A 20,815-nucleotide genomic window follows, 5' to 3' on the forward strand; every position below is an offset into this window, starting at 1 on the left:
ACATTAGTCTGGTTTAGTGGGGTCATTATGCCGTATACCTGGGGGTCATTAGAAATAAAAATGAAAGAATAAACGCACCTGAGTTAAAAAAAAAAAAAAAAAAGAAGGAAAACACTGGAGTACGAGACTGGTGCCATGCACCAGAGTTCACTACAGTTCAACACAGGGGGTGATTGTGTAAGAAGAAAAAAACACAATAGAGGGTATGCGTGTGACATCACTGTTGCTGGAACTTATGTGGGAACACGCCTACTAAGGCCATGGCTACACGGAGCTGGATATTTCATATATCCAGGTTTTTCAGATATCCACATAGAAAAATATCTAGGTCCACACGACAAAGATATCTAGGTCTAACAAGCACACACACAGTAAAGTCTTCAGAGATATCCGGGTTCCCTGTCTACACGGATCCAGTGAATCGGAGATTTTTCAATGTCGTCACTTATTTATCAGGTTTAAAAAATATCCAGCTTCGCGGCCGAAATATCCAGCTTCATGTGGCTGCAAGCCCCAACAGCACAAAAAAAAAAGATATCTGAAAAACCGGGATATATGAAATATCCAGCTCCGTGTGGACCTAGATATTTTTCTATGTGGATATCTGAAAAACCGGGATATCTGAAAAATCCAGCTCCGTGTAGCCATGGCCTTAGTGGCAAAAAGCGAATTTCTGCCATTGACAGCCCATACATCCAAATCCAAACAGAAAAGTCCTATCTGATTGTATTAAACAAAGTTAACTCACCAACATTGCTTGAATTATCCTCTTTCTATCTGCAAAGTTTTTGTTTCATAAAAAGCCACCATAGGCATGTTATGAGCTACTTAGTGTCAAGACACATTCTGTGCAGGTTTTTATTTTTCCAAGTGTCAGAGTTTGGAAGCACTCGTTTTCAACAACACAACATCCTGCTGCCTCCTGCATTATGTGCACATTAGAAACAGGTGGTATGCAGGACCGTTGAGTGATTTGCAACTAACACATCCAAACTCCAATGCGCCATGCTACTCAATGTTTTGCCACTCAGTCTAGATTAGGGGGGCGGGTCCCAGTGGACGTGTATACCCTCTATTGAAAGTGGTTGAACCACTTGGACCCTAATAGGCAGCTGGTTCTCAAACAGTGGGTCGGGACCTATTTGTGGGCCGCGGCCCGCGGACACATTTTTTGGGTTCCTTAATGTTCCCATATAGTGTACAATGATTGGTTCCCTCACTGTCACCAGTGGCCCATCTTAGTGCAGAATGGCACGTAGTGTCGAGGATCTTTAAAGTTGATGGAGAAGCAATCCTATGAATAATATCCCTGTAATCTAAAACATTGTAGTAATACCGTCAAGCTCCTTGCATGCCACGGACCCCCCTGAGCCTATACATTAATGGAAGGGTGATTGTTATAGAACGGGTACACACTATTGTGTATCGTTATTTTATGCTTTAACTATTGAAAAATAGCAGATATACAAGCTCACAGCGCGGCACCGAGTCCGCGCTGCGAGTTTGTAGATCTGCTATTTTTGAAAAATCGTGAAAATAATTGGAATTTTGACCCGATTCTATAAGTGTCTTTTGAATCCTTCTAAGACTTTTTGAAAAACCTGTGTATCTATGTCAGCAATCTGGCCAGCCATCGTCAAAGAAAAGGTCCTTTTCACTTAACTGGAGCTCAGTTAGTCTGTTCTTGAGAGACTACTATGTGAGTGGTTCTCAAACCTTTTCATGTGAAGGACCCTCAAAATGATATTTATTCGGCCACGGACCCCCATCTCAAAATATTTAGTTCCAGGGACCACCCAGAAGCTAAATTTGAGTTACAAATGTTCGCTTTAAAAATACATTTATTCAAAGATTTGCACACATTTTCCGACTTTTTCAAAAATAGCAGCTCTACAAGCTTGTTTATCTGCTATTTTTCACTGGTTAAAGCATTCAATAATTCGAGGCCTAAATGGGTTAAACATGTAACTTTATTATTTTGTGGAACATATAATATGCTATACTGTAGTTGTTACAAAGTTACATAGTGCTGCCCTAAACACTGGTTTGGGGGACATTTTAGTTGAGAGGGTAAAACTTGTCAATTAGCCAGTAGCTATGCCCCTCCCAAAAAGCTTTTGTCCAATGCTAGCTTAGAATAACGTCCTGCTTGCCAAGGTTTGCCTTGGCAACAGCCTTGGCAAGCTGCCGGTTGCTAAACTAGCATTGGACAAAAGCTTTTAGGGGAGGGGCATAGCTACTGGCTAATTGAATGACAGCTACGGTTGCATATCGTTGTTGTCGGGTGGAAACCTTGTATATCCCTAAACGTTTTGTATTTGTCATTTTAAAAATGATTTAAAATAGTGAAAATAGCCGATCTACAGGGAAACAACGCCTCCCGCCGCGAGGCGTCGTGTACTTGTAGATCGGCTATTTTCACTACTTTTGTGCGACTGTCTTGTATGATGAAGCAGGACTTTACTTTACAAGAAAAGAAAAAACATTTGAAACTTGGAGATACGAGGTTTCTGCCGGACAGTGACCATATCATGTGGTTTAACGCTCACATTGTGTCTCCATACCACCAGGTGCCGAAGCCAGTCGATTACTCCACACAACCCTGGTATGTTCGCAGTAAGATCTTTTCTCAGTCCCCACATGCTTATTTTTACTTTTCATTTGAAAACAATGTAATTGCTTTTGTTTTGACCGACACCATTTGATCTTACATAGGCCTACTGTGTAGGAAATTACAAAAATGGGCAAAAGCACCAGAGAATATGGAATATTGGATAATCTTGGGTGCGGTATTACAGACTAAAGCAGCGGTTCTTTTTTAACACATTAAACGCCCATGTGAGCGCCCAACGACGCGTTGACGTGTTGTACAGTAAACTATACTGTACTGTAGCTACTGTACTTGGCTACCGCGGTGATCAAACAAACTCCATTTCCCAACATACAGCGCGAAATTACGTCACCCGGACGTGCTGTCTGTCTCGTTGACTTCCTGTTTAGCGGCTGCACAAAAATGCTGTTTTCTCCGGATTCTTTTCCTTTTTTCTTTTTTTTTCTCAAAACGGCGGCCTCTTCTACCGGCCGTAACACAAACGCTGTGGCTTAGAATTGATAAAAAAACGGTCCTGACTGAAAGAAAAGATTTTTGCTAAATAAACAGGACATGCTTGGATTACATTTACTCAGATTACTTTTCTTGCCAGTACTTCAAAGGTAGGTAAATGGCGGGTTGCCATGTGCACCAGCAAATTACAAGTTGAATAATTCTGGGCACCCACTGTGTTAAGGAATTTGATGTCTTCTGGGACCCAAACTGGTGAAGATAGCAGATCTGCAAGCTATCGGCTATCTTGTTGCTTGTTGATCGGCTATCTGCCAGCCTGTCCAAACTACGTGTGTTGTTGTTTGTGGCTGTCAGGTTCGCCGGGCCCATGGAGAGACTACAGGCAGAGACAGAGCTTATCAACCGGGTCAACAGCACGTACCTGGTCCGACACCGCAGCCGCGAGTACACAGAGTACGCCATTAGCATCAAGTAAGTACATGTCAGATGTACTGTGAACACTAAAGGTCCAGGCCAGGGGCTCACTGGTGGTGATGTGTCCGTCAGGTGACGTGCTGGGCCCCTGATTCAGCCCGGGGGAAAAAGAGTTGGAGAGGCCCTCATTGCGCGCTATAGAGAGAGATCTCTCTCCATAGCGCTGCTGCTACTCAAAGATGTGCCATTTCAGATCATGACAAGTGACAAGCCAGTGGGGCCAATTACATGAGTTATATTTCGTCGTTGTCAGGTGGAAACGTCGTATGTCCAAAACCGTTTGTTTTGTATTTATCATTTTGAAAATGATTTAAACTAGTGAAAACAGCCGATCTACAAGCACGTTGTGTGCTTGTAGATCTGCTGTTTTCACTACTTTTGTGCAACGGCCTTGTATGATGAAGCAGGGCTTTGCGAAAAAAATTACAAATTTGAAACTTGGAGATACAAGGTTTTTGCCCGGCAGTGACGATTTACTTTGTTGGCCGCCCAGCCCCCAAAATGGAACGAAGGCTGACATTTTATTTAATTATTTTTCCTAATGGCCGGCCTGTACCGGCCGGGAATGAACCGGCCGTTCGGGAGTTATCCCGCTTTTCCCAATGGCCAGCACGTCCCTGGTGTCCGTAATGTCCACCGCATCTGTGCCCTCACTATACTGTCAGTGACCACTAGCTGTTTGTATAATATCGTCTTTGTCGGGCAGAAACCTCTTATCTCCATATTTAAACTTTTTTTTTTCATAAATGAATGCCTTTACATGATCATTCTACAGCGTCACACAAAAGCCTAGCAGATCCATAAGCTCGAAACGCGGCTCGAAGCAACTTTGAGCTTGTCGATCTGCTATATTTGGCTCCCGAAAAGTAACAGTTTTGGACAAATCTGAAATGACACAGATGCTTTACTGGATTGGTTTGGGTTAACAATTTTTTTTTCTCCCAGTCTTTCTGCAAAACCTGGGCATCTTTTTTACAAGGCCTTCGAGTTTGTGGAGCGCCGACTTCTTAATTGCTTGCGCGCATCCAAACAAATTCTTTCAGTATACACCACCGAGACTGGGCTATGAGACTGCTCAAGGTTATTAAAAACCTGTGTGTGTGTGTGTGTGTGTGCGTGCGTGCGTGCGTGCGTGCGTGTGCGTGTGCGTGTGCGTGTGCGTGTGTGTGTGTGTGTGTGTGTGTGTGTGTGTGTGTGTGTGTGTGTGCAGGGGCGTCACAAGGGGTAGGAAAGTGGGACTGAGTTACTGGGGCCCAAGGTGGAGGGGCCCTAATATCTTTGAATATATGTATTTTTAAGCGAACATTTCTAACTCAAATTTTGCTTCTGGGTGGTCCCTGGAACTAAATATTTTGAGATCGGGGTCCTTGACATAGGTTTCTTGCACACATTTTCACGATTTTTCAAAAATAGCAGATCTACAAGCTCGCAGCGCGGCACTCGGTGCCGCGCTGTGAGCTTGTATATCTGCTAAACATTCATGGGGGGCCCGTAGTGAATCCTTGTACCCAGGGCCCAGAATTTGGTGTGACGTCCCTGTGTGTGTGTGTGTGTGTGTGTGTGAGAGAGAGAGAGAGAGAGAGAGAGAGAGAGAGAGAGAGAGAGAGAGAATCTCGACAACGGGGGGAACAGTGGGAACAACATTTTGAAAGAGCGTTGCAGGACACATGGAGATGCCCTCTCCTTCACCCCCTCCACATCTGCTCAGATCTGGGAGGCTGATTTCTGATGAGTTTGGGGCCACACAGCCTCGAGGCCCTGGGCTGGGCTTGTCAGAATTAAGCGCCAGCATTTTAACCCATGTAGGCCTGAACACATTATGACGCAATATTTTATGCTTTAACTATTGAAAAATAGCAGATATACAAGCTCACAGCGCGGCACCGAGTGCCGCGCTGCGAGCTTGTAGATCTGCTATTTTTGAAAAATCATGAAAATTAGAATTTTGACCCGATTCTATAAGTGTCTTTTGAATCCTTCTAAGATTTTTGAAAAAAAAAACTATGTTTCTATATGTCAGCAATCTGGCCAGCCATCGTCAAAGAAAAGGTCCTTTTCACTTAACTGGAGCTCAGTAAGTCTGTTCTGGAGAGACTATTTTGTCAGTGGTTCTCAAACCTTTTCATGTGAAGGACTCCCAAAATGATATTTATTTGGCCACAGACCCCCATTTCAAAACATCTAGTTCCAGGGACCAACCAGAAGCAAAATTTAAGTTACAAACGTTCGCTTTGAAAATACATAAAGATTTGCACACATTTTCACGACTTTTTCCAAAAATAGCAGATCTACAAGCTCGCAGCGCGGCACTCGGTGCCGCGCTGTGAGCTTGTATATCTGCTATTTTTCACTGGTTAAAGCATTCAATAATTCTAGGCCCAAATGGGTTAATTTACGGTACTGTGGGCTGTTTATTAGAGAGGGTTTCAACATCTAATATTGGAGGACGATGAAAAAGATGTCTAAAGAAACTAGCGTTCAGGGAGTGATGGAGACACAAGACAGGGCCAGGGCAGCTCGGTGCGATGCACACAAAGGAGGCTGGACTGCATTGGTATTCCGCCGACAGTGTCAGGGGGGGGGGGGCTCCTTGTCGAATGAAAATGTCTGATGTTTGGACCAATATTCTTTGCCATGAAGAGCAACATTTTCTAATCAATTCGGAAGATTTAACTAAAGTTAAAAGGTTATTCAAGTGCTGTAAGTTTAATTATTATGTTTTAATGGGTAAAGTGTTGAATATCTCTTCTGAGTAATCATTACCTTCGAGTCTATCCAGTGGTCTCTCCAGTTCTTTTGTGAACAGAAAACCCATTTTCAAGTGGGTCACCAATGTCATAGATAGATAGATAGATAGATAGATAGATAGATAGATAGATAGATAGATAGATACCTTTATTATCCCAAGGGGGAAAATCAGTTGCCCAGAGGCAGCACAGCATGTCATGGCGAGAGAACCCATATGTCGGTTCCAATTTCATCAGCTCATCTTTGTTTTGTTCCAATGTTTTTATTAAGTTTAAATAATCGTCCGTTCGTTCGTTCGTCCGTCCGTCCGTCCGTTCCTTCCTTCCTTCTTTCCTTCCCTCTTTCGTTCGTTTGTCCGTTTGTTTGTTCCTTCGTTCCTTTGTTCGTTCACACACACTCACGCGCACGCACGCGCACGCACACGCACACACAGCCCTTCCCTCCATCGCTCCTGTGTCAGGACTCTGGAAGCTTTGGGCCCTCCATGCATTACATGGACGGGGGGAAGGGTCCCCAGGGGCCGGTGGGGGCCGGGCTCCGATCGATGCTGGTGATCAGGGCTGGAAATTACACTCATAACTTATTCAACACCCCACAGGCACTGGTGTAAAGTAACTAAGTACATGTACTCAAGCACTGCTACTGCTACTTAAGTACAGTTTTGAAGATTTTCTCATCAGTATTTCCAACTTTCAATACTTTTCTTCTACTCCACTACATCTCAGAGGCTCCACTACATCTATATGAAAATGTTACTTACTATTTTGCAGATTTTGATTATTATTACTTCCGCCCTATATATATATATATATATATATATATATATATATATATTGGCCATTTGATAATAGCAGATCTAGATTTTTATATTTATTTTGAACTCGTGAAATGGGACATTCTGCACAATGAGCACTTTCGCTTTTGGTACTTTAAAAGTATATTTTGATGCCGCTACTTTTGCACTTTTATTCAAGTACATTCTGAACATTTCCGCGTTATATACTTTATACTTTTACTCAAGTAAAGCCTTTGGGTACTTTTTCCACCACTGCTCCGCAGGTACAGCAACGACGTAAAACACATCAAGATCCTCACCAAGGAGGGATGCTTCCACATAGCAGAGAACAAGAAGTTCAGGAGCATATTAGTGAGTAGTTTTTGGTTCTTTTGTCTCTCTTTCTCTCTCTCTTGACTTTAAGCCATTCAGAACGGGGTACACATTATTGTGTATCATTATTTTATGCTTTAACTATTGAAAAATAGCAGAAATACAAGCTCACAGCGCGGCACCGAGTGCCGCGCTGCGAGCTTGTAGATCTGCTATTTTTGAAAAATCATGAAAATTAGAATTTTGACCCGATTCCATAAGTGTCTTTTGAATCCTTCTAAGGTTTTATGAAAAACCTATGTTTCTATGTCAGCAATCTGGCCAGCCATCGTCAAAGAAAAAGGTCCTTTTCACTTAAATGGAGCTCAGTTAGTCTGTTCTTGAGAGAGACTACTATGTCAGTGGTTCTCAAACCTTTTCATTGTGAAGGACCCCCAAAATGATATTTATTTGGCCACGGACCCGCATCTCAAAATATTTAGTTCCAGGGACCACCCAGAAGCAAAATTTGAGTTACAAACGTTGGCTTTGAAAATACATATAGTCAAAGATTTGCACACATTTTCACGACTTTTTCAAAAAATAGCAGATCTACAAGCTCGCAGCGCGGCACTCGGTGCCGTGCTGTGAGCTTGTATATCTGCTATTTTTCACTGGTTAAAGCATTCAATAAGTCTAGGCCTAAATGGGTTAACCCATTAAGACCTGAAATTATTTGAAAAATAGCAGATATGCAAGCTTGTAGATCTGCTATTTTTTTGGAAAAATCTTCAATATTTGTGCAAATCTTTGAATATGTGAATGTTTTGTAACTCAAATATTTGCTTCTGGGGGTCCCTGATACCTAATATTTCGAGATGGGGGTTGGCAGCCAAATAATATATAATTCTAGGGGTCCTTGACATGAAAAGGTTTGAGAACCACTGACATAGAAACATGCGTTTTTCAAAAACATTAGAAGGATCTAGAAGAAAGACATTTATAGAATCTTGTCAAAAATATTCAAAGACTTGCGCGATAAAAAAAAAAGAAAAAATCTGATCTACAAGATTGCAGCGTGGCACTCGGTGCCGCCGCGCTGAGCTTGTATATCTGCTATTTTTAATCGCTAAAGCATAAAATAATGATTGAAGTAATAATGCCTTCCCGGTTTTGATGCGTTAAATTCTACCACTGCACCTCATACATTTATCATAGTGTTCCCCCTAATGAAGTGTCAGAAACCTCACATTTTATTTTAGCTACAGTGCGAATGTACAGGAATAGCATGTGTTCGGGGGGTGAGTGGTGGCTCAGACCATATTGTAATGTACAGGAATAGCATGTGTTCGGGGGGTGAGTGGTGGCTCAGACCATATTGTAATGTACAGGAATAGCATGTGTTCGGGGGGTGAGTGGTGGCTCAGACCATATTGTTGAATGTACAGGAATAGCATGTGTTCGGGGGGTGAGTGGTGGCTCAGACCATATTGTACAGGAATAGCATGTGTTCGGGGGGTGAGTGGTGGCTCAGACCATATTGTAATGTACAGGAATAGCATGTGTTCGGGGGGTGAGTGGTGGCTCAGACCATATTGTAATGTACAGGAATAGCATGTGTTCGGGGGGTGAGTGGTGGCTCAGACCATATTGTAATGTACAGGAATAGCATGTGTTCGGGGGGTGAGTGGTGGCTCAGACCATATTGTAATGTACAGGAATAGCATGTGTTCGGGGGGTGAGTGGTGGCTCAGACCATATTGTAATGTACAGGAATAGCATGTGTTCGGGGGGTGAGTGGTGGCTCAGACCATATTGTAATGTACAGGAATAGCATGTGTTCGGGGGGTGAGTGGTGGCTCAGACCATATTGTAATGTACAGGAATAGCATGTGTTCGGGGGGTGAGTGGTGGCTCAGACCATATTGTAATGTACAGGAATAGCATGTGTTCGGGGGGTGAGTGGTGGCTCAGACCATATTGTAATGTACAGGAATAGCATGTGTTCGGGGGGTGAGTGGTGGCTCAGACCATATTGTAATGTACAGGAATAGCATGTGTTCGGGGGGTGAGTGGTGGCTCAGACCATATTGTAATGTACAGGAATAGCATGTGTTCGGGGGGTGAGTGGTGGCTCAGACCATATTGTTGCTGTCGGGCTGAAGCCTCTTATCTCTTGTGTTTTTCTTTGTTTTGTTTTTTTGGAGCTGTGTGGAACACAAGCTCCCTATACGTGGCCGTGTGTGTGGGTCTGTCTCCGTCCGTGTATGTAGCCTAAACTTCGGCCCGTAACTAGTGCCACACCATTTACGCCACTCGCGCAATATATACATCAAAATGTGCGGCTCGGCCGGGAATGGTGTTCTATTACCTTTCGTTCCGATCCGCCTTACCATGCCGATGTAATCGGCAAAAAACGACGCTTAATTGTCCCCATTGACTTATAATGGGACAATGCAAGAAATCACTTTCAAGTATTTTTCTCTCGTAAACCATAGGAGCTACAGTTTCAAACCTCGGAGAGGAGATTCATAATGATTTTAAGAATGAATCGAAAAATAATTACATCACTCGGCCTCATGGTGGCGCTATAACGGCCCACTTTACGTTTTACCCCGTAACTCTTGAACTGTAGATCGGAAAATTAAAATTCTTTTTTCCCTGGATTTCTTGGGTCAAGACGCATCTCCCCATATAGGCCACGCCCATTTGCGCCAGGATAGATTTTCCGCCATCTTGAATTTTCTCCAAAACACACTTTTTGCTCCTTTTCCTACATATTTTCTTAAAATGTCACAAAAATCGGTACACATGATCCTGGGTGACCAGAGAGGTGCTGTTGAGTCTAGCCTGCCCTGAGCATCAACTGCAATACACACACACACACACACACACACACACACACACACACACACACACACACACACACACAGCTCCACTTCGAACAGAGGTTCGATTTTTTGTAAATTAACGCCCTACTTGATCATACTACAGCATCACACAAAAATCCTAGAAAGTCTGTCTGTGAGTCTGTCAGTCAGTCTGTCTGTCCGTCACGCCACACTTTTCCCCTACTCATATCTCCGCCACCTTTCCCCCTATCCATGCATGCCACACTTTGCACACACATACTCCTTGGCTGCCAAACCACAACCTCCACCCCTCATTTCTCACATGGCCCTCTTCTTGCGCCACCATGAGGCCGATTCTTGCAAAACACAGATTTTGCCCTAATATCACGCACGGCGGTACACAGTATCTCTAAAGTCATGTCATCAACTTGGTTCTGCCCCATTTCCCATAGTCCCTCCTGATTCAAGGTTCAAGGTTCAAGGTTGTACTGTATTGTTACGTCTTTTGTACAGGTACATAAGAGTAAAATTTGTTTTTGTTTGGCATCCTTCAGACAATGCAGTCGTATATCAAAACAACTATATAATAACAGCAAAACACATCTAAAAATAATAATAATAATCTAAAAAGGTGTAAATAATAGTAAGACGTAAAAATGAAAAAAATAAAAATAAAGGAGTGCAAAAGGCAAAAGAGCAACGGGAAAAGAAAAGAGCATCCTCAGATGTACATGTGCAAAAAGTTTGGCATATTCTATACGCCAACAGCAAATTTATCCAGTAGTTGCTACTTTACTGTACTTAACTTTTGTAAACATCTTCACAGTGTTCTATGTGCAACAGATTAATATATTCAACTTCACAGTATGCATTTATGTACAGTAGGTGCAATTCAACTTCACAAGGAGGGAACGTAAGGGGTTGGGGGCTGGGGGGGAGGAGGGGGGGGGGGGGGTGCTAGCGATTCCTTTTTCCCTGGATCTTTCTCGTTTTTGACAGTTCGTCCATGATTGGCTACCTTTGCCTTCTAATATTTATGTATGCGACCTGACGGTTGCTTATCTCCCGATTTAGGGAGTCTTACTGGTATTATTAGGCATGTAACGATCTATCGTTAATCGATTCCAACTGGTGACAATTTAAATCACGTTTAAATCATGATGCAAACAGCAGAGGACGTTTAAAAAAAGCTGGGAAAAATACAGGATCTTGAGAATTGATTAAAAAAATAGTTTTCAGTCATTTGCTACTGTATCGAAAAGAGGATAAGAGGAGAAATTAAGAAAATACTGGATTTGTGTAAGAGAAATAATAAAAACCGAATCTTGAAAAAATGTTATCGTGAACCTACACTTAGTGTTGTGATTCGAATCTTATCGGGAGTTGAGTGAATCGTTCGATGCCTAAGTATTATTAATCATTATTCGTTTGTATATTACGCCCAATTTAATCAATTGCTAAATAGTTTACCCATTTTGAATTTCTTGAATTTAGCAAAAAGCTATTATTAATTTTTTTTGTAATTATACCTTAGACAATTCTTAACCCTCCAAGACCCGAATTAATTTCTACTGGCCAAAAAAAAAAAAAAAAAATTAGATGGTGTTGTAGGAGTCCTAATCACAGGACAATTTAATTTAAAAAAATGAATAATGTTTTTGTAAGGTTTTATAGCCATAAATCATAAATCATGCTCTAATTTGCATTTTGGGGATATTTCTCACAATATTAACATATGCACGTGTTCTAGACATTCTAATGATCACGAAAAAAAATATTACAGGCATTTTACTTATGTTTTAGTGAGGAATAGCTTCAGTTAAAAAGTGAGATGTTGTTCGTCCAGACGCTGGAATTTCAACTGGGAGGCGTGAATGTCAGCCTCTGTGGGGGGTATTTATATATGCAAACATCGTGGCCAATATGGCATTGTAATACTAAACAATAGGATTTAATGGTGATGTTAATGTGAAAAAAGAACAGGAAAACTAATTATAACATTTAAAAAAAAAATGATTTAAAAAATGTTTCCAAAAAGCAACGCTGGGCCTTGCAGGGTTAAAGGTTGGGTGCCTTGATTTCCCCCCCCCTACAACATAATCATCAAGTATTATGTATACTTGGAGGAAGAATTTTTCAAAAAGGTCTACAGAAAGTGTTCAAATTGTTTTTATTTGGCCACACCCACCTGTTCATTACGTATGCCTGGTTGTCAGGTGGGTGGTGGTGACCCAACTGGAAGTTAGTCCCACCTGCTGCAGTTGAATGGTAAAAAAGGGGAGGGGATGATATTATGACGTCATTATATCAGTGTATTTCAATAGGGCAGTGATATTCAACTGGCGGCCCGTGGGCCAAATCCGGCCCCAGCGGAGCCTTCTTGCGGCCCCTGGAACAGTATCAAAAGGTATTAAAGATATTTGCATGGGGCGCCCACTGGCCTACTGGTCCAGGTGCATACCACTTAGGCATTGCCACATAGGCATGTTCGCCAGTTCGATTCCCGATCCGGATGACCTTTGTCGCGTGTCGTTCCCCATATTTCCCCCCATTTCCTGTCAGTCTACTATCCTATCCAATAAAGGCATAAAAGCCCAAAAACAAATCTTAAAAAAAATAAAAGACATTTGCATGGTACAAAGAAACAGAACAGGAAGTAGTTCAGATATTTTTCATTTGCAGCTATTTCTGATTTTCAGTGGCTGCTGTGTCCTTCTCCATCCATTAGTTTTGAGTGGATTCTGCCCATTTTCCATCTTCTCCAGCCACTTGTAGGTTTTACATTAGAGGTGGGATTTACTGCTCTTTGAAGTGAGCCAGAGCCATGGGTCTGGTTCACTTAAAAGAGCCGTTCAAAAGACTGGCTCATTTGGCTCATTTGGCTCTGTGTATATTTATATATTTTTAAGAAGAATTCACTGAAAAATGAATCCACAAGGTGGCACCACATTCCTCTGCTGACAGTTGAGATCACAATCTTGTATTTACCCTTTTCATAAAACGTGTGTGTAAATTAAGCTACCGTGACTTATGTCATTCATGCAACACCTCAAAAAACCAAGCAGGCAACAATGAAATGGCTCCTCCCCTTATTCTCTCTCTCACACTCACTCACTGTACTCAGTCAGTGCTCAGTGGAGTAGCAAGGAGGAGCTTTTGTGTTGAACCCCCCTCCTCCCCCCCAAACGAACGGCTCCCTACTGCGCGAACCGGATCTCATCGTTCACTTCAAAGAGCCGTTCAAAAGATTCAATTCGTTCGCGAACGTCCCACCTCTATATTACACAGTATGATTCACTCGTCCTGGGCTGAATGAATGTCTGTCTAGAAGTGCTCTTATCAGCCGGATGCTCAGAAAAGAAGAAGAAAAAAATAATAATTACGAACAAACACTTCACCTTGCCATGCCTCCTATATTCTTCTCCTCACAAAGACACTTCCATGCCAGGGACCCGTGGACAGAACACACTGAAATCAATCATACAAAAGATATGGTCTCCAAATCAATTCATTATATCTATCCATCCATCCATCCATCCATCCATTATAAAGGACTGGCACAGAAATGATCCTATCAAAGATTAAAAGGCATGAATGCATGTATGAAGCAAGTCATATTTTGTCGGAGGGTATACGATAATGCAGACATGTGTGTTTTCAATGGATGAAATGGAGAGGGTTAAGCTTTTTTTTATTCTGCACGCCATACTACGTATAGGCTAAAGCATAACACGGTAGAACACACCACTCATTGTTGTGTCCTATAGGCTATACCGGTAGGCCAATAGCACATACAACAAACGGTTAACCACAAACACAGTGTCGCCCCCGACTTCAAGTAATTTTACAATTGTGGCCCCCTTATGTGGCATTATCTAGTTGAATACCCCGGCAATAGGGCTTTTTTTTACTCTGTTTGGCCTTCAGCTTTCAGGAAGTAACCCCAAATTCACAGGGCAGACATATTTGCATATTATAACCACACCTGGGAGTCTATTAGAATAATGTTATCTCCATAGACATGTACAAAACAGAAAAAGTACAAAACTATGGCACCGCCTCTTTAAGAAATGAGTGTCAACAATATAGCCTACATGATTTGTGTGTGTGTGTGTGCGTGCATGTGTGCGTGCGTGTGTGCGTGCGTGCGTGCGTGCGTGCGTGCGTGCGTGCGTGTGTGTGTGTGTGTGCGTGCGTGCAGGAGTTGATAGAGTACTATAAACACCATTCACTGAGGGAAGGATTCAGGAGTTTGGACACAACACTTCAATATCCTTTCCGGGAACCAGAGAACGCTGCCATGCTCCGTGCTAACCGACCTGGGGGAAATGGTGAGTAGGCCTACCTTAATACCTTCTTCTTTTTTGTTTTACTTTCGGCTTCAATACATTTATCTTCAGTCTGATTCCATCTGGCCAGTGATGTATATTGGACCAGTTACCCATATATGGAGACCCCTGCATGATAGTCAACAATGACAATGTTACGTCAACACATGCCCATATATGGGTATTACCAAACTATGAAGAGTGGCAGATGCGAAACGAGGCGCGAAGCAGCACGCTTTGAGCTTGTACATCTGCTATTTTTGCAGGGTTTTTTTTACATTTGAATCCTGAAAAGTAACAGTTTTTGACATACTTTATGAGGTTCCCACCCGGCAGAGATGACACAAAAGATTAACCAGAGGGAGGGGTATCAAAATAAATCCAACACTGATATTACTGATGTTCTTCTTTTGAAGAGATTTGAGTTTTTTTCTTTTACATTTTTCATGTCTTAAGGGAAGACTTACATGGGCTATTTCTACGTGTCATTATTTTCACTAAGGGTTAAGGTTAGGGTTATGTTTAGGCATAGTTTTACTGAGGTTTGGATTAGGGTTAGGGTTTGGGTTAGGTTTAGGCATAGTGGTTAACATTCACCAGGTTAGCATTCACTAGCGTCGGCAGGTTAGCATTTCACCAGGTTAGCATTCATCCGCGTCGAACAAAAGTTATGTCGAAATATCGACACGCTAGTAGTGAAATACTATAATTTATTTTCTCATGTCTTTTTTTTTTAAGTGTAAAATAGCTTCACAAAGAGTGAGACAGGCAGTCAATGTATTACAGTGGAGAGGAGGAAAATCATTCAGACAAGCGTCAAAACACATTTCAGACTAAATATGAAGGCGAAGTGGGAACGCGCGGGGTTCAGGTGCAGTTCAATAGCACATTGGTTGGTTTAAAGGCAGAGCCTACACAGTATATTAATCTTTAACCAGGCACAGAACGCAACATCCTTCATTACCAACTTAAACTCACGAATACCTGGAACGCGCCCGAGTCGCGTTAGATTTGAACCACTTTAACCATTATTTTATGCTTTAACTTTAGAGAAATAGCAGATATACAAGCTCACAGCGCGGCACCGAGTGCCGCGCTGCGAGCTTGTAGATCTGCTATTTTTGAAAAATCGTGAAAATGTGTGCAAGTCTTTGAATATCTTTGACCCGACTCCTAAATCCTTCTTCTGAATCAGGTGGTTCTCAAACTTTTTCATGTGAAGGCGGACCCCCAAAATTACAGGAATTTGGCCACGGACCCCCATCTCAAAATATGTTGTTTCCAGGGACTACCCAGAAGCAAATATTTGAGTTACAAATGTTCGCTTTTAAGTAGATATATTCAAAGACTTGCAAAGAAAATTCATGATTTTTCATGAATAGCAGATCTACAAGCTCGCAGCGCGGCACTCGGTGCCGCGCTGTGAGCTTGTATATCTGCTATTTTTCAATAGTTAAAGCAGTCAATAATCCTAGGCCCTATATGGGTTAAACCCAGCAGGCAAGGCCAGCTCTTTCAGTTTTAATGAGGTCTGGAGAGGAAGCAGAAATTCACCATGTTGACTGAGGGCTCGGTTTGTACGGATGCTCTGGTGGTGGTGTGGCTGCTGGAAATAGTTTCTGCAACGAACTAGGAGTCGAATCTTCTCGATTAATCGAATAATAGAGGTTTATCTGTAGGCTATATAATATATAAAGTATATTTATGAATGGATCAACCACTTAAACATGATGCTAAAATTGTGAAATATCATTGCAATGTGAGCTTGTGGATCCACTATTGTCACCAGGCCTGGAATTTCATCATTTTAGGGGCAAGGCCACTTGGCCTTTTGTGTTGTCCATTGTTTGAGGGCACAAAGGCCAAATGCCAGGGCAGGAAGGCCATGAAATAAAACACGATTTGAAATTGAAATAAATAATTGAATTTAAGGGTTAAAGGTGATACACCATGAAATTTCACTTTTCCTATTTTAAAACCTTTTTTTGTCCCATTTCTGACCGTTGTGTCTTTCTCTGGTTTTGAGAAGGCGAAGGTTAAAAGTGTCCCACGGGTTCTTAAAACAGGATCCAGATTTGCTGCCGATTGTGACGTCATCTGCCGATTGTGACGTCATCATAAAAAAAATGTTTTCAAAAAGATTTTGGGGGGGGGTGGCGCAGTTCAGGCCAAAGGTGGTACTGCAGCTGAAATGCTCTGAGAGCCATTCAAAAATGAGAGAGGCTCTCTATTCAGGAGTGGTAATTTAGCCTCAAACCTTTTGAAAAACGTTTTTGGGACATATACAATATGTTATGACATAAATACTTTTTAAATGCATGGTGTATCACATTTAAGGATGATTTTAAATGTAATATGTAGACTATCTGCTGTGAAATAAATAAATTGGTATTTACAATCTGATCCATGCTCAGCCCGGCACAAATCAAATATACTGGATTGGTTTGAAAATGGGACTTAAAAAAAAGACACTGGTGTCTACATGACAAGAAAGAGACACTGGTGTCTACATGACAAGAAAGAGACACTGGTGTCTACATGACAAGAAAGAGACACTGGTGTCTACATATTGACAAGACAGAGGAGAAAGTGGTACAGTCAGCTGGGCCACTGTGGCCTCAGGGCATGCAATTTTTTGGAGGGGCCCAAGGCCAAACTGAAGGGCAACGACGGCCATGGCCTTCATGGCCTCCCTGAAATTCCTAATCAGGGGAGGAATTTCACTGTTTTTTTACATTTTTGTTTCCCTTTTTTTTAAGTTCACCAATGAATAATAATAATGTATTTTTTTATTAACTCTATTACCGCTTTGGACGTTCCCGTTCGCCCCATTTTTCCCGGCGGCGCGTTGCCAATTGTACGTTCTTTCGCTCGTTCTTTTGTACCTTGTTTTGATGTCTGTAAACTGATGAGGGGTCGCGAGGGTGTGTACAGTATAAGCATCTCCTGTAATCCTGCTTTGAAATCTCCACCTCACGTAAACATCAATAATGTCCAAATTCACTTCTTGGCTGCTAGCTGTCGTTCTATTGCTCTGATGCGACTCTGCGCCCTGAATGTATGGAAGCTGCAGCGGCCCATTTCACATACATTTTTGCATGAGGCTGCCCTCTACTGCTAGTATAGCCAAAGTACACCTATTTAAGGAGAAAAGAAAATAATAATGATGAAAAAAAAATGAATACATCTTTGTCTATAACATCGCAAAGGTAAGGTGCTTTTGCTGGCACAAAACCCAATAAATAAATAACAACATCTGGCAGTAAAACAGTTAAAGATGGAAGGGACACGCCCAAAACAGCTAAATCTAATTATCTAATATTTTTGATGATGTCTAGTAAACCTACCTTTGATTACCCAATCAAATTAATTTATTGCAGTTACTGTACTGAAAGTAGTACTTTCTGTACAGTAACTGCAATACAATAATTTGATTGGCTAATATGGAGGGAGGGGGCGGAGTTGAGCGTGCATATCATTACATTCTGAACCCCACAGAAGCTGTGCGAGGTTAAAATGTGAATTTAGAAAACATTTTTTAAAACTAGCAGTGTAAAAATGATAAAGATTACGCAACTTCATGGCATATTTACAGCTAAAAATGTACACGTTTTCAACACACTAGCCGTCAAAAAAAATAGTTTCCAGGCTCTCGCTTTTCTCCTGCCATGCTCGGGGCATGTTTAGCGGCTGTGTCCTGCGCTCTAGTGACTCCTCCCCCCAGCGCAACGTGCGTGTGTGTGTGTGTGTGTGTGTGTGTGTGTGTGTGTGTGCGTGCGTGCGTGTGGTGACAGAAAATAACCGTGCTTCAAAAGCTCACAACGCGTCACGAACGCGACATGTTGTGCGCGGCACCGACGACGGACGAAGTATACATTCACTACTAACTGATACGGTCCCACCCCCTTTTCAGACTGTTTGAAGAAAGACCACGAGGCAGCCATGATCGCCAAACGTCGCCTTGTGATAATTTTCTGATTTTTTTGGTATTTTTTGACATTTTTAGAGCAAAAACTGACCATCCTAGGTTCATTTCAGTCCAAAGAGTGATTTTGCGCTGGAAATGACATCATCGATGACGTAACTCGGAAATCGTTTGCCCATAGCATAGCATAGGCCTTTTTTTAGCATTGAAAGCTAACGTTTCTTTATCAAACTTTACCATATTTAAACATATTTTCATTCCGAAAAAAGTGCCTGGGGTGACAGAGTGGTCACCCAGGAGCATAAGCGATGGTGCACGGCATGCGCACGGCGTGCAGGATCGCTCCTGTTCGCCCGGACCGGCTCTCCGTTAAAAAACGATGCCGGTGTCCATCGGCGGCCATTATGGTCCAGGCTGGTCCAGCCTGGAAGACCTAATCGTTGGGCACTCTCTAGTGGTATATTAGATGTACTACAGTCTACAATCATAATTACAAGTTTTTTTATTTATTTTGTAGCTGTTTGATTCCTCTACCCGCCTGGCATATGATCTGTGCACATATCGTCTGCTATGTGCGCGAACGTGTCCACGTGTTACCATAGCGCACAGCTGGCTTTTCTCAATGTTTTTTCATGTAAACACTGGCGGATAAGCAGGGATACAACGTGGCAACGGATATGTCTATTTCAATGGGGTTTTTTTTATTCGAAAGCTGTCACCGAGTCTACACGTCTACTAGATGAGTCGCGCACAGATTGTGCACGATGCGTGCGCGTGCCCACGTTAAAAGGTAAGGACAATTTGGCAGCTGCTTACTACAGCTATGTTTAAAATGGCAGCAAAATTGTTAAGTTAACGGGTGGTACTTAATTCCAGTAGCATTGCCATTCTCTGGCATAATTAAAGATGAGTCATTGCAATCAGTGGCTAAATGAGTTTTAATTTTAGCACCATATGCTACTGTGCGTTTGTGAGTGTGTGTGAGTGTGTGTGTGTGTGTGTGTGTGTGTGTGTGTGTGTGTGTGTGTGTGTGTGTGTGTGTGTGTGTGTGTGTGTGTGTGTGTGTGTGTGTGTGTGTGTGTGTGTGAAGCAAAAGCAAAGCTAAACTCTTTCTTAGCTAAAAGGACACATTGTGGCATAGCTACACAAATGCATGCTGATTGCTCTTTTGTTCAGAGGAGGCCCGTCACTCAAAACTCCACTCAAAAAGACTGAAAAAGAATCCCATACACAAAGGTTGTATTTGTTATTCTTGTTTGTCTTCTGTCTCCTCTCTAAGGATCCATCTGGCGTCCAGAACTTGTCTCCCGCGCCAACTAAAAAAAAACAAAAACAAAAACACATTTGTTTCCGCTTTTCGTTCGCCTCCAGCATCGGTTGCAATGCTAATTAATTGTTGGGGTTTTGTTGCGTTGGACAGTTTTGCAGCAGCCTTACAGTATGTGTAGACCAGAGATAACTAGCTTTTACTGCTAAATGAGCGCTCGTTCTGTTTCACGTGTCCGCCGCGCCATAGCGAGCGTTCGTTCTTTAACCTGTCTGAGCACTGTAAGCAGATGAGGGGTGGCGCGGGTGTGTACCGTAGCAGCAGCTCCCGTAACGTTAGTCTCAAATCTGGAGCGCACATAAACAATAATGGCGGCGGGATCACTTCTTTGGTGGTTTTCTCAGCCTGGATCTGCTTTCTCTATTTCAATTTCTGAAAACTGATGAAAATAGAGGGGGAGGAGGAGGAGCCTCTCGACTCCGTAATGGCGGCCCCCATACTGTTGTTTTACACAAGACCGCGATAGGAAATAATGCATGGCTATTTTTCTATAAATTCGCAAAGGTAAGCTACTTTGATGGCCGTGAGCAGACTGTAAACAACCGAAATGGCGGCAAAAGAGTTGATGGTACTGATGTTAAAAGCACTCTGTATTTGGTGCATATACTGAACTCCCGTCAGTGCACTGACATAAAGATATAAATAGGAATGCAATCATCGATTATCTTCGTAGCGATTATTCTATCAATTAGCAGTTTTACTGCCAGATGTTATTATTTATTTATTGGGTCTTGTGCCAGCAAAAGCAGCTTACCTTTGCGAGGTTATAGACAAAGATCTTTTTTTTTTTTTTTTTATACATAGTGCACTTTGGTCATACTAGCAGTAGAGGGCAGCCTCATGCAAGAATTAATGTGAAATGGCCGCGGTCGGCTCCCATCCGTCCAGGCCACTAAATCGCTACAGAGCAATAGACCCAGAGAAAATAACAAGGAAGTGTTTTGTTACTCCATTGATGCTAACGTCCAGTGGGTTTTTGAGAGCACTTTTACGGGAGATGTGTTAACGGT

The 20,815-nt window shown here is 42.2% G+C and overlaps 1 protein-coding gene across 1 annotated transcript in view; it reads left to right on the forward strand.

Annotated features, from left to right (window-relative positions):
* vav3 (vav guanine nucleotide exchange factor 3) overlaps positions 1–20,815 on the forward strand; it is a gene marked incomplete at its 5' end in the record, with an annotated part of 107,115 nt that overhangs the window by 76,567 nt on the left and 9,733 nt on the right. The window contains 4 exons of the mRNA XM_080752422.1: positions 2,571–2,605; positions 3,419–3,535; positions 7,346–7,433; positions 14,427–14,556. Coding sequence (XP_080608548.1) covers positions 2,571–2,605; positions 3,419–3,535; positions 7,346–7,433; positions 14,427–14,556 — 370 coding nt within the window. The remainder of the gene's footprint in view (positions 1–2,570; positions 2,606–3,418; positions 3,536–7,345; positions 7,434–14,426; positions 14,557–20,815) is intronic.

Source organism: Nannobrachium achirus (genome assembly GCF_963921795.1).
Source record: "Nannobrachium achirus genome assembly, chromosome: 21".
NCBI classification, from domain to species: Eukaryota; Metazoa; Chordata; class Actinopteri; order Myctophiformes; family Myctophidae; genus Nannobrachium; species Nannobrachium achirus.